Source organism: Natator depressus, chromosome 18, assembly GCF_965152275.1.
Source record: "Natator depressus isolate rNatDep1 chromosome 18, rNatDep2.hap1, whole genome shotgun sequence".
NCBI classification, from domain to species: Eukaryota; Metazoa; Chordata; order Testudines; family Cheloniidae; genus Natator; species Natator depressus.
The window spans coordinates 8,641,444-8,658,542 of NC_134251.1; the positions used below are offsets into that span (position 1 = coordinate 8,641,444).

The window sequence follows — 17,099 nt, forward strand, 5'->3', positions numbered from 1 at the left end:
CGTCAAAAGTGATGCACCCATTCCAACTCTTGCTTCAGATGGCAGACGACAGCATTTTCTTGGTCTTTTTCGTTGTAATCTTAGAAGTGCTCAGTTTGGGATCCAAATTTTGTGCATGAATCAATCAAATGCCAACTGCAACCATATTGTCTAATATATTCAGAGCCCTTTAAGCTAGCAAGAGGAAACACACAAGGCTGCCTATCCCCTATTATAAACATTGGCCTCTGAACCCATGGCTATCCCCATTTCCATCACCTAATCTATTGCAGGAGTCAAAATTGGAAACGTGAAGTTTTACTTTTGCTGGACAACTTGCTAACATACTCAACCTCTCCACCCTGGAAAAGAGATCTAACTCCTTTCTTTTGGGAAGCTGGGTGGTCTTAAAATTAACTGAAAACTGCACCCTTACAAAAACAGACACTAATAAAATATTTTCAGTTATGACGGGCACCTATAGAGTATTTATGTCGAGGGGTAATATCAGTAAATCTAAACAATATCTTTAAACACTCCACTACTACTCAACAAAATTCAGACTGACCTGATAAACAACCAGCGTCTCCAGCCTTCATTATGGGGCAGTGTTCATTTAGTTAAAATGAACTTATCAGCAAGACTGCTACTTACAAACCTCCCCCATTATAAAAATTCCTGGATCAAGTTATCAAACAATTTTTGTGGCGAAAGAAACAACGTAGGATTAACCTTACTAAGTTATAATTATCCAAGGAAGTAAGGAGTCTTGCTCGTCCAAATAGAAGCTATGCAGCATAGAATCATAGAAATTTAGGGCTGGAAGGGACCTTGAGAAGCCATCAAGTCTAGCACTCTGTGGCGCATCAGAACCAAGTAAACCTAAAACATCCTTGGCAAGTGTTTGTCCAACCTGTTTTTTAAAACATCCATTGACAACCTCCATCCACACCCTCCCTTGGAAGCCTATTCCAGAGTTTAACTACCCTTAAAGTTAGAAAGTCTTTCCTTAATCTAAGATCTCCCTTGCTGCAGATTAAGCTCACTGTTTCTTGCCCTATCTTCATTGGACATGGAGAACATCTGATCACCATCCTCTATAACAGCCCTTAACATACTTAAAGACTTATCAGATCCCCCTGCTCAGTTGTCTTTTCTCAAGACTAAACAAGCCTAGTTTTTTAAATCTTTCCTTATAGGTCAGGTTTTCTAAACCTTTTATCATTTTGTTGCTCTCCCCTGGATTCTCTCCAATTTGTCTACATTTTTCTTAAAGTTTGGTGGTCAGAACTGGACACAGTACTCCAGTTGAGGCCTCACCCATACTGAGTAGGGTGGGACAATTACTTCCCAGGCCCCTCCTGTTGGTCAGAGTCAAGTCTAAAATGGCTGTCCCCCTGGTTACCTATTCCAAAAAAGCTGTCCCTAATACATTCCAAGAACTTATTGGAAATTTTATGTTTTGACATATTATTAACTAGCCAGAAAGCTGTTTAGAAAAAAAGTAAAGTCCCCCATTACTACCAGGTCTTGTGTTTTGGATATTTCTGTTATTTATTCTAGAAATGCCTCATCCAACTCTACTTCCGATTTGGTGGTGATGGTAGCAGTCTATTATAGATATCATCCCTATTTCTTACCCCCGTTATCCTTACTTAGAGACTCAACTTGTCTGCCTCCCATCTCCTTCTCAACCTCAGAACAAATGTATATTTTTGAGGTAAAAACACCTCCTCCCCTTTTACCCTGCCTGTCCTTCCTGAACAAGCTATGCTCCTTTATACCAATATTCCAGCCATGAGACATAACCCACCAAGTCTCTGCCATGCCAATTAAGTCATGATATTATGTACTAATACTTCCAGTTCTTTCTGCTTATTCCCCATACACCCGGCACTTGAGCATAGATATCTACGATGTTGAGCAGATTCCCCCACTGATTCCCCTCTTGCTGCTCCTATGATCCGTTCGTAATTTTCCACGTTTCTCTCCATCCTCCCAAACATCTAACTCTCTTTTAAGGTCATCTTTTTCATACTTACAGGTGGGCTTTTATTACCTGCTCCCTTTGAACCTAATTATGTTGTGATATGGGAATAGTAACACTTCGGTTCTACCTACAAGCATTAGCATGGCAAATGATTGAACAAGATACAATTCCTCCAGCTAGAGTTATTTAACCTGCCTAAAACACGAGTTACCCAATATTGCTAAAAATAATCTGAACTTAACTCTTCTCTTGCAGATCTGAGGGTCAGAAAGCTCCTAAATTTAAAGAATTGTTTATTCCCACGCCTACTACAGGATTTGTTCAATGTCATCCAATAAAAGAAAATGTTTCAAAACCTTTGCCCACGAAGGAATTGTAACTCTGAATGGATGTTTCAACTTCTTTATCCCCTTCAATGTATAAGACACAATTTTATCTACACTCCTAATTAAAAATTTGACTAAGGCCAGTGCCTGCGCTTTCATCTCATCCAAGAAACAGAAGCAGTGCCAATAAACAAGAAGTCCTAAAGCATTTTATTCCCAAATGTTACATAAGCTTATGGACAAGAGAGAGACTGTAAAAATAGGAACAAACAGGAAGAAAAGGCACCAGCACAGAAATATTAGAGGCTGACTTGCTATCATCCAAAAGGTCTATATTCAATAGATTCCTATGCTGCCGTATTAATTTGCCCATAGACTATTTCCCTGCGAACAAAATCTGATCAGAACTAACTGTCCAAATTGTAACTCACCTAGCATCACTGGGTCAGAATAGCCCATTGTATTCCACATTTCTGGGTCAAGGTTGAAGATTGTTTTGTAGGAATGGCAAACTCCCCAATGCATTTCATCCCAGCTGTTTGTTGGGTAACACCAAAGATACTAGTGGGTGTGAAACTGATAACATTTTCACTGACAGCAAAAGTGTTTATCCTACATTTGTAGATCTGTGATGCAAAACCAGTTTTTGGCACCTGGAATTTCTGTGTAACATTGTTCACTTAGACTCTCAGCCTTAAGGACTAAACCGGACCAACACATTCCACAGAATGAGGACTGTCCTGCATTCACCTTTATACTCAATCATAAAATACAGCCCTAGAACGGAGAAGCACCCCAATCTATTATTACAATTGTGCCTTCTTTCTCCAGATATTAGCCTGTAACATGAAATCTTGTACATAATGGATTAGCTATTTCATGGCCATTAACCCTTCCTTCCCGATTCCTAAATATTCTGTTTATTCTTCATAGATATTAAGGCCCCACTCTTCAAAAGAGGCTTCACCTTTTCAGACCCCTGTGCCACACAGCCCAATGAGGATGTGTGTGTGACCAGAGCCCCTTGCAAAACAGTAACCATCACTAAGTAGCAGTGGTAGTTATTTGTTTCACTCACCTTCCCAGATGAAAAAAATAAAATGACTACACAAAGATATCCTAGGACTTACACACTTCACAAATAAATATGAGCAAGAAAAAGCAGCACGTATCTCTGCTTCATTTAAATGTAAAAAGACAGGACAAAATTAATTTTCTGCCTTTCAACATTCTCTTCATTTTGCCTCTGAAGCAGGTAATCTCTGTGCAAGTGTTCCAATTTTCCTTCAGGTGGATATGATTTAATTGCAAGTATTAGATCTCTTTTGCAGACTGCAGGAATGGAATTTTTAAGAGAAGTCTATAACTTACATTTTTTCTGGCTAGTAGATCATGGCATTTTCAACCTATTACAGCTGGAGCCAGCAGTAATTTTATCTAAAAAAATTCATAACCCTACCCAAAATGTTTTTGGTGGAAGAGCACTCAGAACACATTTAAAAGCTTAAATGAAGACTATTTGAAGAAAGACAGATGGACAAAAGCACTTAGATTTCAAAAATCAGGCTTCTAATTTCCTTGAGAGAGAATGCTTTTTGTTTCAGCTAACAGATTTCAAACTGTGCTGTTGGCACCAGCCTCCCCATAAGGATTCCATTTAAGCAAACGATCAAACATACTTAGGATGGAAGTGTGCGGAGAAAGTCAGAGACCTTGAAGTTTTATATCAAAAAAGCTCTGCCTTCACGCTCTGGATTCCACTGCCAGTTGATATCCCCCAGACACCTTTGTCATTGCAGGAGAATGCAAATCAGTGCCTACAAGCCTATATGAATGTGCAGCTGCTACCAGAGCAGAAGCACAATAGGATAAGCAAAACAAAAAGCCAATCACTAACCCTATCACCACCAAAAGGAGAAGATACTTTAATTTCCCTCTCCATATTTAATTAAAATTTTATTCACATGGAATATCAATTAGTTAAAATTACTTTTTAAAGTCTCAAGTTTTTTCTAAAAATCCATTTAGAAAAATTGTAATTCTTTTTCTACTCCACTTTAGTTATTTATAAAGGGATCTTTTCAGCAAGGGAGATAATCTGAGTAATTATACAGAGAAAATAATGAAGAGCTGACCTTGTAGAAAGGACTGCCAAATGCACAAATTAAACACACACAAAATAACGGGGAGAAAAATGTTTTTCCTCTAGTGCCTTTCAGTTACCAAAATCTCAGGTCTTTCAAGTAATTGGAGCAGGTACAATATTGTCACACAAGTGTCATTTTCAAGTGAACAGTGCCCATTTAATTTTAGGGATAGTGAAAGATGCTTGGCTGCATCTTGAAGACTGAAGTTCTCTACCCATGGCACAGATGCAGCACAAGAAGCATTGCCAGCTTTCCATATGCCCTGCCAACATGCATCAACTCTGATGAGGAAGGACCTCTTGGAGGGAATAGGGAAGTGCAGTCTCCATGATCTAATCCCCTTTTATTTTGAGGCTGCCAGAGAAGATGCCAGTGTGGCATATGACAGATATAGCAATTTCCTGCAACATCTTTGGGAGATTTTACTGTACTATTTTTATACACCACTGTGGGCCAGAGATTGCATATAATTCCATGGGGAAGTTGACCACAGCTCCTCCAGATGCAAAGAACAGTGGGAGGTGATTAAGCAAATTCACTTAGGTTTTAACACCTCCACAGATATACCACCACTGGGTCACATATATTAGTTCAAATTGGATTCTCCAGAGACCAACAGACAAAGAAAGGACTTTTGGATAAATAGCTAAAGTTTAAACTGACTCAGGGCCTTCTTTCTGATCCAGCAAATGGACAGAACCTTCTGTCCAAGGATGAGTGCGGGGGCATGAGCAACCCTTCCTGGGAAGGGTTGGACGGATTCTGGCCTACTGAGGCCCCATAAGACTGACTGATGCCCTCTTGTAAGTTTTTGGCATGTGTATAGAAACTTATTGTTTTTATAGGATTTCTCTGTAATGCCTTTACCTTAAGAAGAAACATGCTTGTTTATGGTTATGTGGTAACTTATGATGACTGGCAATCATGTTGTTTTATAGCCTTCTAAGAGAAAGCAAAGTGCAGATACTGGCCTGTTTGGGTAGCCTGAGTTACTGGGAATAAAACACAGTCTGGAAAAGCTCTGGTCAGGAGGAAGACACACACAGGGCTCTGCCAACAGAGGAGACAGTTGAGGATCTGTGAGTCTACCGTGGGTGTCCTTGGTGAACCACAAAGGGGGAATACAGGTGCAGTTGCCCTGAACGGATAGGAATGTCTCCTTCTGGAAGTGAGGAGAGACTACAAGCTTGCTTTACTTAGGCCAAACATCAGAACGTAACCACTTCCAGTAAGCAATCTAGAAATGAAATGCTTCTCTAACCTCCTCTCATGGCTTTTAGTTCTCCCCCTGCCCATACTGACCTCAGCCAACTTCCTTAGGGTACCTGTTGGGCAAAGGAAATGCAAACATACTTTGGGTACTGACCAACTGGGATACAGAAACCAATTAACATCCTGGAGTGTTTCAAAAAAGTTTCCAGACCCTCTTTGTTGGCCTGAGCATATCATCTCTGTTGGAGCAATATCTCATGGAACTCCAATGAACACTTCACCTTAGAATGTTCTTTCTTTCTTGGCTTCCTGTCATACAGAACATCTAAAGAATTCACTACAATTTATGCAACCTCTGCAATTCAGACAAGGCTACTTACACAACTTTGCATCCAATCTGCAATTTCCCAACCCCCCTTCCACCCCTCAACCCCCAAAATAAAAGGGCCTCAATATATTCTCCACGTCCATCATCTGTAGTTAGGATAATACTTTGCATATATGTCACATCTTTACATGGATCTTGAAGTGCTTATGAAATACCTAGTATTATAATCAGGGCCGTCCGTAAGGGGGCCCAGGGTAGAAGTGACAAATCCATCACTTTCGGGACCCACCCATCACTTCCGGGACCAACCGCACCGGCCAATCACACTGGCTGGCCGGGCCCCCCCAAGAGCAGGGCCCGGAGCAGTCGACCCGATTCGCTGTACCCCAGAGACGGCTCTGATTATAATTCCATATAAATGGATAAACAGACACAAAAATTAATTTGTTCAAAGTAGGTCAATCTCAAAACTGGAAGAAAACCTGTGATTCCAAGTCTCTTACTACCACTAGATACACTGTCCATTCTTGGGAAAGGTCAATCCCCGCCCCTCTCCCCCCCAAAAAAGGCTGTTTTCTGAAAGTTCATCTTGGAATGGAATTCTTGGACCATTCTAAGCAAGTAAGTGGAAGCCACCTCTTTGTGTTACTTTTTAAGCAAGGCATGCCTGAACTACTGCAAAACATTTTCAGTTGTCACCACTAAAGAATGTGAGCTGTTGTTACTTTAAAGTAACAATGGAAGCCAGAACCTTGGAATGGAACCCTCTCTCATCACAACCCAGAATATATACATACTCAGTGACAGAGGTAAAAGGGCTTTGTTTTGCTAACCTGGGACAGAAAGATTAATTATGGCCATTACGTAGTAGTTTAGTACTCCCATGTAAGAGAGGAGTAAACAGTAGGCAATTTAACATTCACAAAACTTTCTGGAGCACAGGTTGAGTCTCTTAATAAAATCTTTGGGACTATGCCACTATTATTACAACCATTAGAAGGAAGTAGGTATTAGATAAAAGGAAACAATTTCAATTTAAGGCTCTGCATATATTTCCATTGTGACCCTCCAGTCACCGGTTTGTACTGCTGGCACCATTTACTCCTGGTTGAAATTTAGAGCAGAGGATCTTCATCTGAAAGCATTAAAACCAAAATTTAAAGAACAATTGTAAAAAGATTAAAATAAAACCCAAAATGAATAAGGGGAGAACCTGGATCAGTATGGATACACAGATCTGGGTATAAGTCATAATCACAAACCCTCCTAAACAAGAGAGTTTTCTGCACAATCATTCTGCACAAATCCCTCCTCTGCATACTACGGAATATCTAAGTAGTTAGTTCACAATGCACATTAGCTATGGGGAATAGATATTTTTAGCAGTATTCCTCTACTAAAAACTTAGGGTGGGATTTTCAAAGTGAGCTATTAATGTTAGGTGCCCAAATCACACTTGTCCCCTTTGAAAATGCCAAAGTTTCCTTTCTAGTATGGAGGCTCACCTAGAGCTGTAAGAATAGACGATTTTGTTTTGAGTGCCATCATCAATTTCTCCCACTGTCCTCTACTCCAGAGATTTTCCATCCTGGAGACCACAATGTATCACCTACAGACAGCATAAGTAGTGTCCCCTTAGATGGCCAGCTCTGGTGTTAATCCTCTAAAACAGAACTGGATGATAAAAAAGTACAGAGCCCAGAGGAATCCCCTTCGCATCCATCCCAATTCAGCAAGATTCTTGAACATGTGACCAGCCCCACGAACTTCAGCGAATCAACTAAGGCCACAGTATAGATTCCAGTGACTCAGAAGCAACCAACCTAGTGCATCATCTGTGCTAAAATGGGTCTCATTCCTACCACACAGTATGTAGTGGCTCTCCCACTCCCCCCAAAAAGATATCAGACTAATGGCAATATTGCCAGGTTCTTGGAAGATTAACTCAGTGGTCTTCTAGTGCTGAGTAAAGAGGCAGGAGATGTTAGGGATTGATTCTGACACTCTTACTCGTGTTGGACAACACCTTACATGGTTCCACTGGTCCTACTGGGACTACTTATATAGTAAGGTATTGTCTAACAAAGGTGGCAGAATCAAGCTCTTCATTAGCAAGTTGAGGTCAATCTCAGCTCAGCTTTGCTCAAAAACAAGAGGAAGAAGGGAAAGTGATGCTGTCTTTTAGTAATGATTTGCACTGCGATCCTTCCGTGAGATCAGCTGCATTCCTGGGATATAAGCTCACCTATACGAGTCTCCATCTCTGTTGTAGTCACACAATAGATAGTCCTTTCCCACCACTTTATCTCGAGCAATCTTCAACGGCTGGTCAACAGAAGACAGGAGATCTTCACAGAGGCTTGGGACCTAATAATAGAAGAAGATGAGGGGGGCAAACATTAAGATTAAAAGGGGTCGGTTTCTCTACTAAATACACGTTGTGTGATTTGTGGACAAACTTTTAAACTTTACCACTTAATATCCCACCTCCACACTGTTTAAAAAAAAAAAAAAAAGCCTAAATAGTTTTCTAAAATCTATTTATTCTGAACTTGCCCCCAAGAAGTTGCACTTATGATTTTTTCTACCCTATTTCTCCCTCTTCTGCCTCCCCCCACAAATAATTTCAGACTTCATTATCCAGCCACTAGTACGGTCTACTAAATTTAAATACATACATTCCCAGTGTTAGTTTCTTGCCAACAAAGACCAGTGAAGAGATTGTTGAGAACTGATGAATAAAGGTAAATATTTATAATGGAGTGGAAACCAGAGAGCTGCTAAGAGAATAAGCTGTCCATGCACTAGGACTTATTTTTCAGAGGCTCCTGCTCTGGGTTGAGTTTAGCATATTTTCCAGGCAGCCTGCCAAACATTAGTACGCTGGCTAATAAAAAAATATATCTGCTACACAGGTAGCTTTTAAATGGATCCATAATCCCAGCTGCCACCCTGTGCTTTATCTGGAGAAATGAACAAATCAACATCTAAATAGAACATGGCAAAGAATTTTTGACATACTGCAGGGAAGATGTAATGACATTTTGCAGCACAAAGCTGGTGTAAGCCTCAGCACAAGTAAGCGAGCAAGTTCTTTCCCCTGGTCTCTAGCACAAAAGCTGACATGAGCCACACCAGCAATATCAACCTTCCCTCTGCTGCAGGCTTTTCCAAATTTAGAATAGCATCTGCCCACTCGAGTAGTTTCCTCAGTACACCAACTCCATCTCCCCGGTACACAGTTTAGAATAGCTACTTGTCACGCTAGAGTGTGCCATATTCAGTCTGGTGGCTAACTATCAAAACACTTCCTAGAGCCACTATTAAACACAACTGGTGTATCTTGCATTTCACCAGGGGGGAAAAAAAAGGGAGTTCTAGAATTTAAGAGACAGACAAAAGGATAACATTTAGATGTAAATACTGTTTGGTGTCACACATATAATTAAAATAGACAAGATTTTGGTTGTTTGGAGAGATCTGAGGTGTGTGTTTGTTTTAAGATTCTGCTATTGTTTCTTCTCCCTTATGTATACACTTAAATGAACATTAATGCTGGCATGAAATCACTATGTAAACTATGTAAACTGATAATTACATGTAATCTTCTGATAGTATCCCAGACAGGATAAATTTAAAACATTGATCAAACAAATGGCTTTAAAAAAAAAAAAAAAAAAAAGGCTGACAGGCACATTAGTAACAGGAGATTATACAGGTTAAAAATCAGACCTGTCTTGGCTGTCATATAAAACATATATAAATATGTGGAGAGGGGAGTTAGGTGCACCTACATTAAATTCATGAAGCGGTTTTAAACCAAGATTGCAACGTTTTAGTATGCTCTGATAGTACTCTATTATAATCATTAGAAGGGAAGATATCAGCAAGTCTTACAATACCTTATGTTGATATCTATAGAAAATGAAATTGTAATGGAAGTATCATTGCTGCTGCTGCACCGACAGGAAAATAATGACATTCATGTTGTGTCAGTACAGGCTTTCCATGCCCTTAAGAACAACAGAACAGCAGTGCAATCAAATAAAGTAATAGAAGAATGACTTGCTCTAGCAGTATCATGCTATATTGCCCGTATAATGTGATATCATCTTGGCTTTTCCATTTGTAGAGGTATTAGAATTTTACAGTTAGCTCAAACTTCATTAAAAGTTAGCTGAACTAAGTGTCTTTCAAACTGCTACCCATAGGATTCAAAAAGTTTTGAAAGATGCACCTAAAAGAAGTAGGCTGGGATTTTTAAAGGAACCCAAGGGAGTTGGGAACCTGGCTGCTTTGAAAATCCCAGCTGTAGCAAACACCTGTTTTCCTACTGCGAAGGATCTGTGGTTTGACATAGCTAATGTATGGAAGTTGTGGGAGCTATTTAGCTACATTATTGCCTATTAGCTTTTGATATTTGAGTCAAGGATTCAAATAGCAGCATTATATTAGAGAATGTTTCCCAATGAATTTAAATGGCTTATAGGATATTTCCTTAAATTTTAGATCTGAGTGTCGGCAGCTGCTCGCTACTGTAGGATACAGAAGATCGGCTGTAAGCCCGCTTGGTGTAGGGGCCTTAGTTAGGTGATTTATCTATGTAGCTTGCCAAGTTAAACACAAAATGGATTCAATTTTTCTTTTTAAATGAATTTCCTGTAGAAATTCAGGGGACGAAGTAAATCCAACAAGCTCTACTGGGCACCATGTACAAATTACCTAGAGGTTATGAAATTGCCATGCTCTCAATGGGACTATATCACCTCCCCCCATAAGCAGGCAGAGTATTTAATCCCAGCAGTCATGTGCCTTGGTCAAGTCCTGCGATATGGGATATACAAAGGTTCAAGCTAGGAGACTCAGCTACTTCTAGGGGACAAGGGGCTCAAAACTGCAAGTTAAAGAGCGTGTGTTTAAACACAGGAGTAAAAAAGTAGTGAGCGTTTTCTAGAAGAAACTTTCCTTTTTCCAAAATTGGACAAATCCAGTACTCTGAGTTGATCATACAAAGGAGATACAAATCAGAAGTGTCATACCACAAACTACGTGAAATGATGTATTTGTGTACATACGCCCATCTGGTTCTACTTTGTCTCTTCCTCCTCTTTTCCATTAGCTATTAGTTTTACAATCGTTATTCAGGCAGAGAGCAACTTGAGATGAACTCTTCAGCGAAATACGCAGCAATTTCAGACACATGTACAATACGATCCAAAATGCCTTTGTCTTCAGGAACTATACTCCCTCTACCTCCTAAAACTGGCCAGCTGAATACATTCCATCTTCTGATCTGCTTTATGGCCAAGTGCCCATCCCCGAGAGATGAGAATCTAGAAACACGCTGTTCATTTTGTTGCCCATTTAGATGAGTAATAGCGATGAAAACATGATTGGGAGAAGAGTGGCGTTCTTCCCAGACTCCAATTCCAATCCACTTCTGTTCCTATCACTTTTGTTTGGAAAAAGCCCTACAATGCAAGTGCAGTAGAAGACCAGCAGAGGTCTCTTTACTATTCTTCATCAGGCAAAACTGAACTTTATTTTAAAAAGCACACAGCAGATTGAGTCAATTCCACTGCAAAAAAGTTGCTACGTAGCCACCTGGATTCCCCTTGCAAAATCAGCATAAGAGAAGATGTGACTGCAATTTCGCTGTATTCATGAGATGGTTTAGGCAACCTGGCTTACCTCTGCCAGAAAACAAGAACACAAACACAGCAGTGAGACTGTATCCACATAAGGGCACAACCTTAACGAAAAGGCTGCCTAGAGCTCTGGGATCAATACAGTGGTCAAAAACTTTTCTCCTCTGGCTCAACGGAACGCTCTACAATAGTGGTCCCCAACCTTTTTAAGCTCAAGATCACTTTTTAAATGTGAGGGCAACCAAGGATCTACCCCACCTCTTCCCCAAGGCCCTGCCCACTCCATCCCCTGCTCTCTTCCCCCCCGCACTTTCACCAGGCTGGGGCAAGGGGCTGGGGTTCGTGAGGGAGTGCGGGCTCTGGGCTGGGGCCAAGGGGTTTGCAGTGTAGGAGGCGGCTCCAGGCTGAGCCTGGGGCAGGGGTGCAGAAGGGGGTCCGGGCTGGGGCTTGGGATGCAGGAGAGGGTATGGGGTGCTGGCTCTGGGAGGGGGCTCAGGGCAGGGGCTTGGGGTGCAGGAGGCAATTCAGGGTGCAGGAGGGGGCTTGGAGTGCGGCCTCCCACCGGGCAGCACTTACTGCGGTCACTTGCCCATTGGGTGCTGGCTCTGGGAGGAGGCTGTGGGCAAGGACTTGGGGTGCAGCCTCCTACTGGGCAGCACTTACCGTGGGCGGCTCCCGGTCAGTGGCACAGCAAGGCTAAGGCAGGCTTCCTGCCTGCCCCAGCCCTACGCCACTCCGGGAAGAGGCCAACCAACTCTGCAGCCCCTGGGAGGCGTGTGGGGGGCATGTGGCTCTGCGCGCTGCCCCTCTCTGCAGGCACTGCCCCCAAAGCTCCCTTTGGCCACAGTTCCCCATTCCCAATGGGAGCTGCGGGGATAGTGCTTGCAGGCAGGAGCAGCACGCAGAGACCCCTTCCCTAGGGGCGTGATGGCCGCTTCCGGGAGCGGTGTGGGGCCACGGCAGGCAAGGAGCCTGCCTCAGCAGCAGCCACGCTACACCCCCGGAGATTGCGATCGACCAGGAGAGTCCCCAGGATCGACCAGTTGATCGCAATCAATGGGTTGGTGACCACTACTCCACAATAAGCGTCTAGAGCTCATCTGTACAGGAGACAGAACTTTCTCTGGGACCAGACCGAGAAGGGAAAAGAACTTCCCCAGAAATTACGGGCCATCACAAACCACACCACCTTCACTCTGAGGTCCAAGGTGCATTCCTTTGACATTGCTTTCTCTAATAGATACATAGCAATTAGTATACAAATAAAACCCCCACCAAAACAAGATGCTCCACTGTACACCCTTCTCCCTTCAAAGAGAAGACGAAAGAACAAACCGCCACATGACAGATATTAGTTATATCACCTAAAGCACCCAGTTGGCGCTCAGATACTATGGCAACTATTAACTATTTAAAAAAAAACAAAAAAAATACAACGCAGCGCTTTCAGGGACAATTGCAGGACAATCAACGACTTAACTCCAAAGAAACTGATTAAAGATGGGTTTCAGAGCAGCAGCCGTGTTCGTCTGTATCTGCAAAAAGAACAGGAGTACTTGTGGCACCTTAGAGACTAACCAATTTATTTGAGCAAAAGCTTTCGTGAGCTACAGCTCACCACTGCATGCATCCGATGAAGTGAGCTGTAGCTCACGAAAGAATTGGTTAGTCTCTAAGGTGCCACAAGTCCTCCTGTTCTTTTTGATTAAAGATGGCATTCCTTTAAGTCCCTCAGTTTACCCACCTGTCAAATAGGATAATGATGACCTCACAATCATGTTGTGAGGTTTACTTTAGTGCCTAAAGCCCTTTGAGGGGGATTAAAAAAAGTTTATAATAAATTCACATCGCACAAAAGTCTTAAAAGCAGTATTAAGAAGCTAATTTAAATCCTGAAAGAGGCAGAAGAATTCAGTAGTCAAGTGTTTAGGATAGTATTTCCCTTAAGAGCTACGTGGGCAGAGTCATCCACACTTGGAGATTATTTGCAATACTATCTGCACAGCTGGACTACTGGACAGGCAGGCTCAATTTCTAGTCAGCATTTCCCATCTTTCTGGTTGAAATCAAACCATTTCTGGACTTCTGTGAGGTTGCATTGTCTGAGCCAAGCGTATGTCATTTACAGATCATCACAATAGCTTAAGTGTTGATAAGAATTGCAATCTTTTCATCTTCCTTAGATGTATTGTGGTAGGAGTTATTCTGCAAGCTGTAATGGGTAATCAATTGCAATGATGCACTTACTGGATTCTGTCCCTTTTTCTGGCACAGACTTCCAAAGTGACTTAGGCAGGGAAATTTATGCCTCAGTTTCCCTAGGAATAAAATGACACTTTTCTACTCCAGAAGAAAGTTGAGAGATTTAATACAGTGATGTTTATAAAAGATCTGAGATACCTCACTGAAGGGGTTATACAAGGGCAATGTATTATTCTTGTTCAATTAACAAAACTCTTAAGTGTGGCCCAGACACCCAACGGGGTGTTTTAAAGTATTTATTACATCAACTATGTAACAACTGCTATGCTACTTTTCTCAGAGAGGGTTCCAGGCATACTTAACACATTGGCCTTCACATTCCATGTTGTGGAGCTGCTTATATTGTGAAAGTGGTGTTTCAAAGCTGTCTGTACAAGTTATTTGTAGCTTTAAATGCTTCAGCAACACATGTACTAGGAATGGAGTATTCCAATAGGCATGAGTCTTCTGCAGAGTTCAGACTAGCAGTACCTTTAACAATATAAGATGCTAAATGTAACACACTAAGGACAGACACTAAATAAATACAGCAATAATTTAATCTTTGGGTTAGTATTTTATACCAAAAAAAAGCACCTTTCATTAAATCTCTTCCTCCTCCGCTCCCACTTTAAGACTGTCAAATACCCAGCCCAGCCCACCCCATGCACTTATATGACAGTGCATATTCAGATTGCGTGGAATAAGTTTTCAGTTAAATAGAAAGTTTCCAAGCCTCATGATTGCAAACAAACAACTTGCACTGGAAGGTTAACCAGTCTGTCATCAGGAATTTACAGACAACCTGAATCATTGGTTCTGTGCTATGAGAACCCCCTTACCTATACCCTCTATTCATTTTACTGGGTTAATAACTGGAAAACCCGATTATACTAAGTATCATTTCAGCAGACGGACGGGGAAAGTAGGTGGGATCAAAACACACATGGAGGGAACTGGTATTGTTACAAGGAAGGAGATGGAGAAGAAAGTGGGACGCTCACAAGGAAGAGGTAAAGACCAAGAGAAAGGGGAAAGGCAGAGAATCAAAAGGCAAAAATAGTGGCTGATTCCAAAAGGTGATCTTATTTTCCACAATTAGTGAGGCTGAAGGGAGACAAAGTATGAAATAACTAAAATTAGTTTCTACATACAGGTCATACTGTACCTGTTATCTTTTGCAAACTTCCCCATTTATAACCAAAGAAGTTCTGCCAAGGACTGAGTTGAGTATGTAATCCTATCGTCTTACCCCGAGCCCAATGATCACAATTAAAATTTAAGTTTGGCTTCCTCTGCACTGTTTGAGGCTCCCAAGGTATCTTCACTTCTGCAGATAGGCATTCAAATAGGTATGACTGCCCCTTCACACGTTGGTGTATGAGACCACCCCCAAAGTAAATTTAAAAAACCCACAAAAAGGCAAGTCTCCAGGGCCCAAATTCAGTTGTTCAAATGGGGCTTAAATGGCATGGCTATTCACAAGCATGTACCATGGAATGAAGTGGTGGTACCCTTTTTTTTTTTTTTTTTTTAAAGTAGATATACAATGAAAGAGTAGTATAAAAGAAACGAAACTGAATGAAAATGAGACCACCACATTATAGTGCATGTTGGTTGAACAAGGATTCTATTGTCTTCTGTGTAACAGTATTCTTCATTGAGTTAGTGAGCCAGGTATTTGGACAGAGTTTTAATTAAGTTAACCATTTTCATATCAGCAGTACAAGTGATCATCTGTGTCCAGGCTGAAATTGTATACCTTCTATAGCAGCCAGTCAGCCTAATAATTGTTCCTTTCTGATACACTGCTTGACCAACAGAATCACCTGCATAATCAAGAATTAAAAGGTCAAGAGCAGATTTTATATCTAGATACGATCTAACTTTAAAAACAAAAACAAAAGGAGAGCGAGCACGCTTGTGTATTGATGGAATACAAGGTTTCAACTCCGACATTATATATACAGGCCCCAAGTTTGTCCTGTGATATACCCAGGCAATTTCTAGTGGAGTTGGATGTGCATGACAGTAGAATTCTCCCCCTTGTGTACTACGGATGTATTCAGCACCACAGATATTCATCTGAAATATTAAGTTTGCAATCTCGGTGGGGCTAGGTTGCTACTAGAGCCTTAATTTTGTCTTTACAGATTTCAGTATTTACAACAGTAATCCTAATGCTATGAGATGTTAATTTGCATATAAATAGCATGCCTGTCCATACTTAAAGACCAAATTACAATGTGCACCAGCCCTCCAGTAACCTCATTTTGGAAAGTATGTACAAAATTTGGTGATGTTAAAGGTCCGATGAATTTTGCCCAAAGACGAGAGCTGGAAAGGAAGGCTCATTAAAGTACTAATAGCTCCAGCTTGACCGAGTTTCAGAAAAAAAACCAGCAGACTATGCACTTGGACCTGTCTGCCCTTTGAATTAGACTCTACAACATACAGGTGTCTGCAGAGACGTAAGATGCATGCAGCTTTTTAAATAAAAAGCAAACATCCCCAAATTTAAAAACAAAACATTTTAATTACATTTAAGTCTTTAAGGCTGTTATTTTTATTTGAATTCTTATAAGACTTATGTCACTGTATGGAAGTGAAAAAAAGACTGTCAACGTCAATCAGAAAACCACTTGAATGCAAAAAACAGCCAACACTTAGCCAGCACTTTCATAACAGTGATCATTTGGCATGCCACCCAGTTCAGACTGCATTCCTTCCATTTTGGGCCAGCATCTAATAAAATTTCATTATAATTCTACTGAGTCATTCTGCAGCCTTAGAATTTCCTGTTCCAGCAGAACACAGACAAAGCTTAACGGATGTTGCGGAAACTTAAAAAGGAAGCCTGGCTCCACTTATATTGTGCTTACAAACCACCACTAAAGTCACTCCCCCAAATCCACATATGCTGCTCAACCTTAACTTGATCCATCATATGTCCATGCTCACAAATTCGACACAAGCTTTGTTTATTAAGTGAGACTCAAATGGACTTTGAGGCTCAAGACTCAGATGTAAATTATATTTGCAACAGCCCACCTTTATACATATGAGGTGGGTTGGAAGGGTCTATGTTAAATTTAAAAACTGCTATATATATAAAAATGAATTTACTACCACAGAAAGGTGCTAGTCTGACATCTCTGCAGACCTGATTAAAAGTTGCTCAGTGCATAAGAGGTACATCATAGGCAGCGTGACGCTTAGGTTATTTGC

At 41.1% G+C, this 17,099-nt stretch overlaps 1 protein-coding gene across 2 annotated transcripts in view; it reads right to left on the reverse strand.

Annotated features, from left to right (window-relative positions):
- The window catches only part of CAPZB (capping actin protein of muscle Z-line subunit beta), a 109,900-nt gene that overhangs the window by 42,201 nt on the left and 50,600 nt on the right, over window positions 1-17,099 (reverse strand). For both annotated transcript variants that reach the window (XM_074933933.1, XM_074933934.1), the window contains exon 3: window positions 8,228-8,349. In XM_074933933.1, coding sequence (XP_074790034.1) covers window positions 8,228-8,349 — 122 coding nt within the window. The remainder of the gene's footprint in view (window positions 1-8,227; window positions 8,350-17,099) is intronic.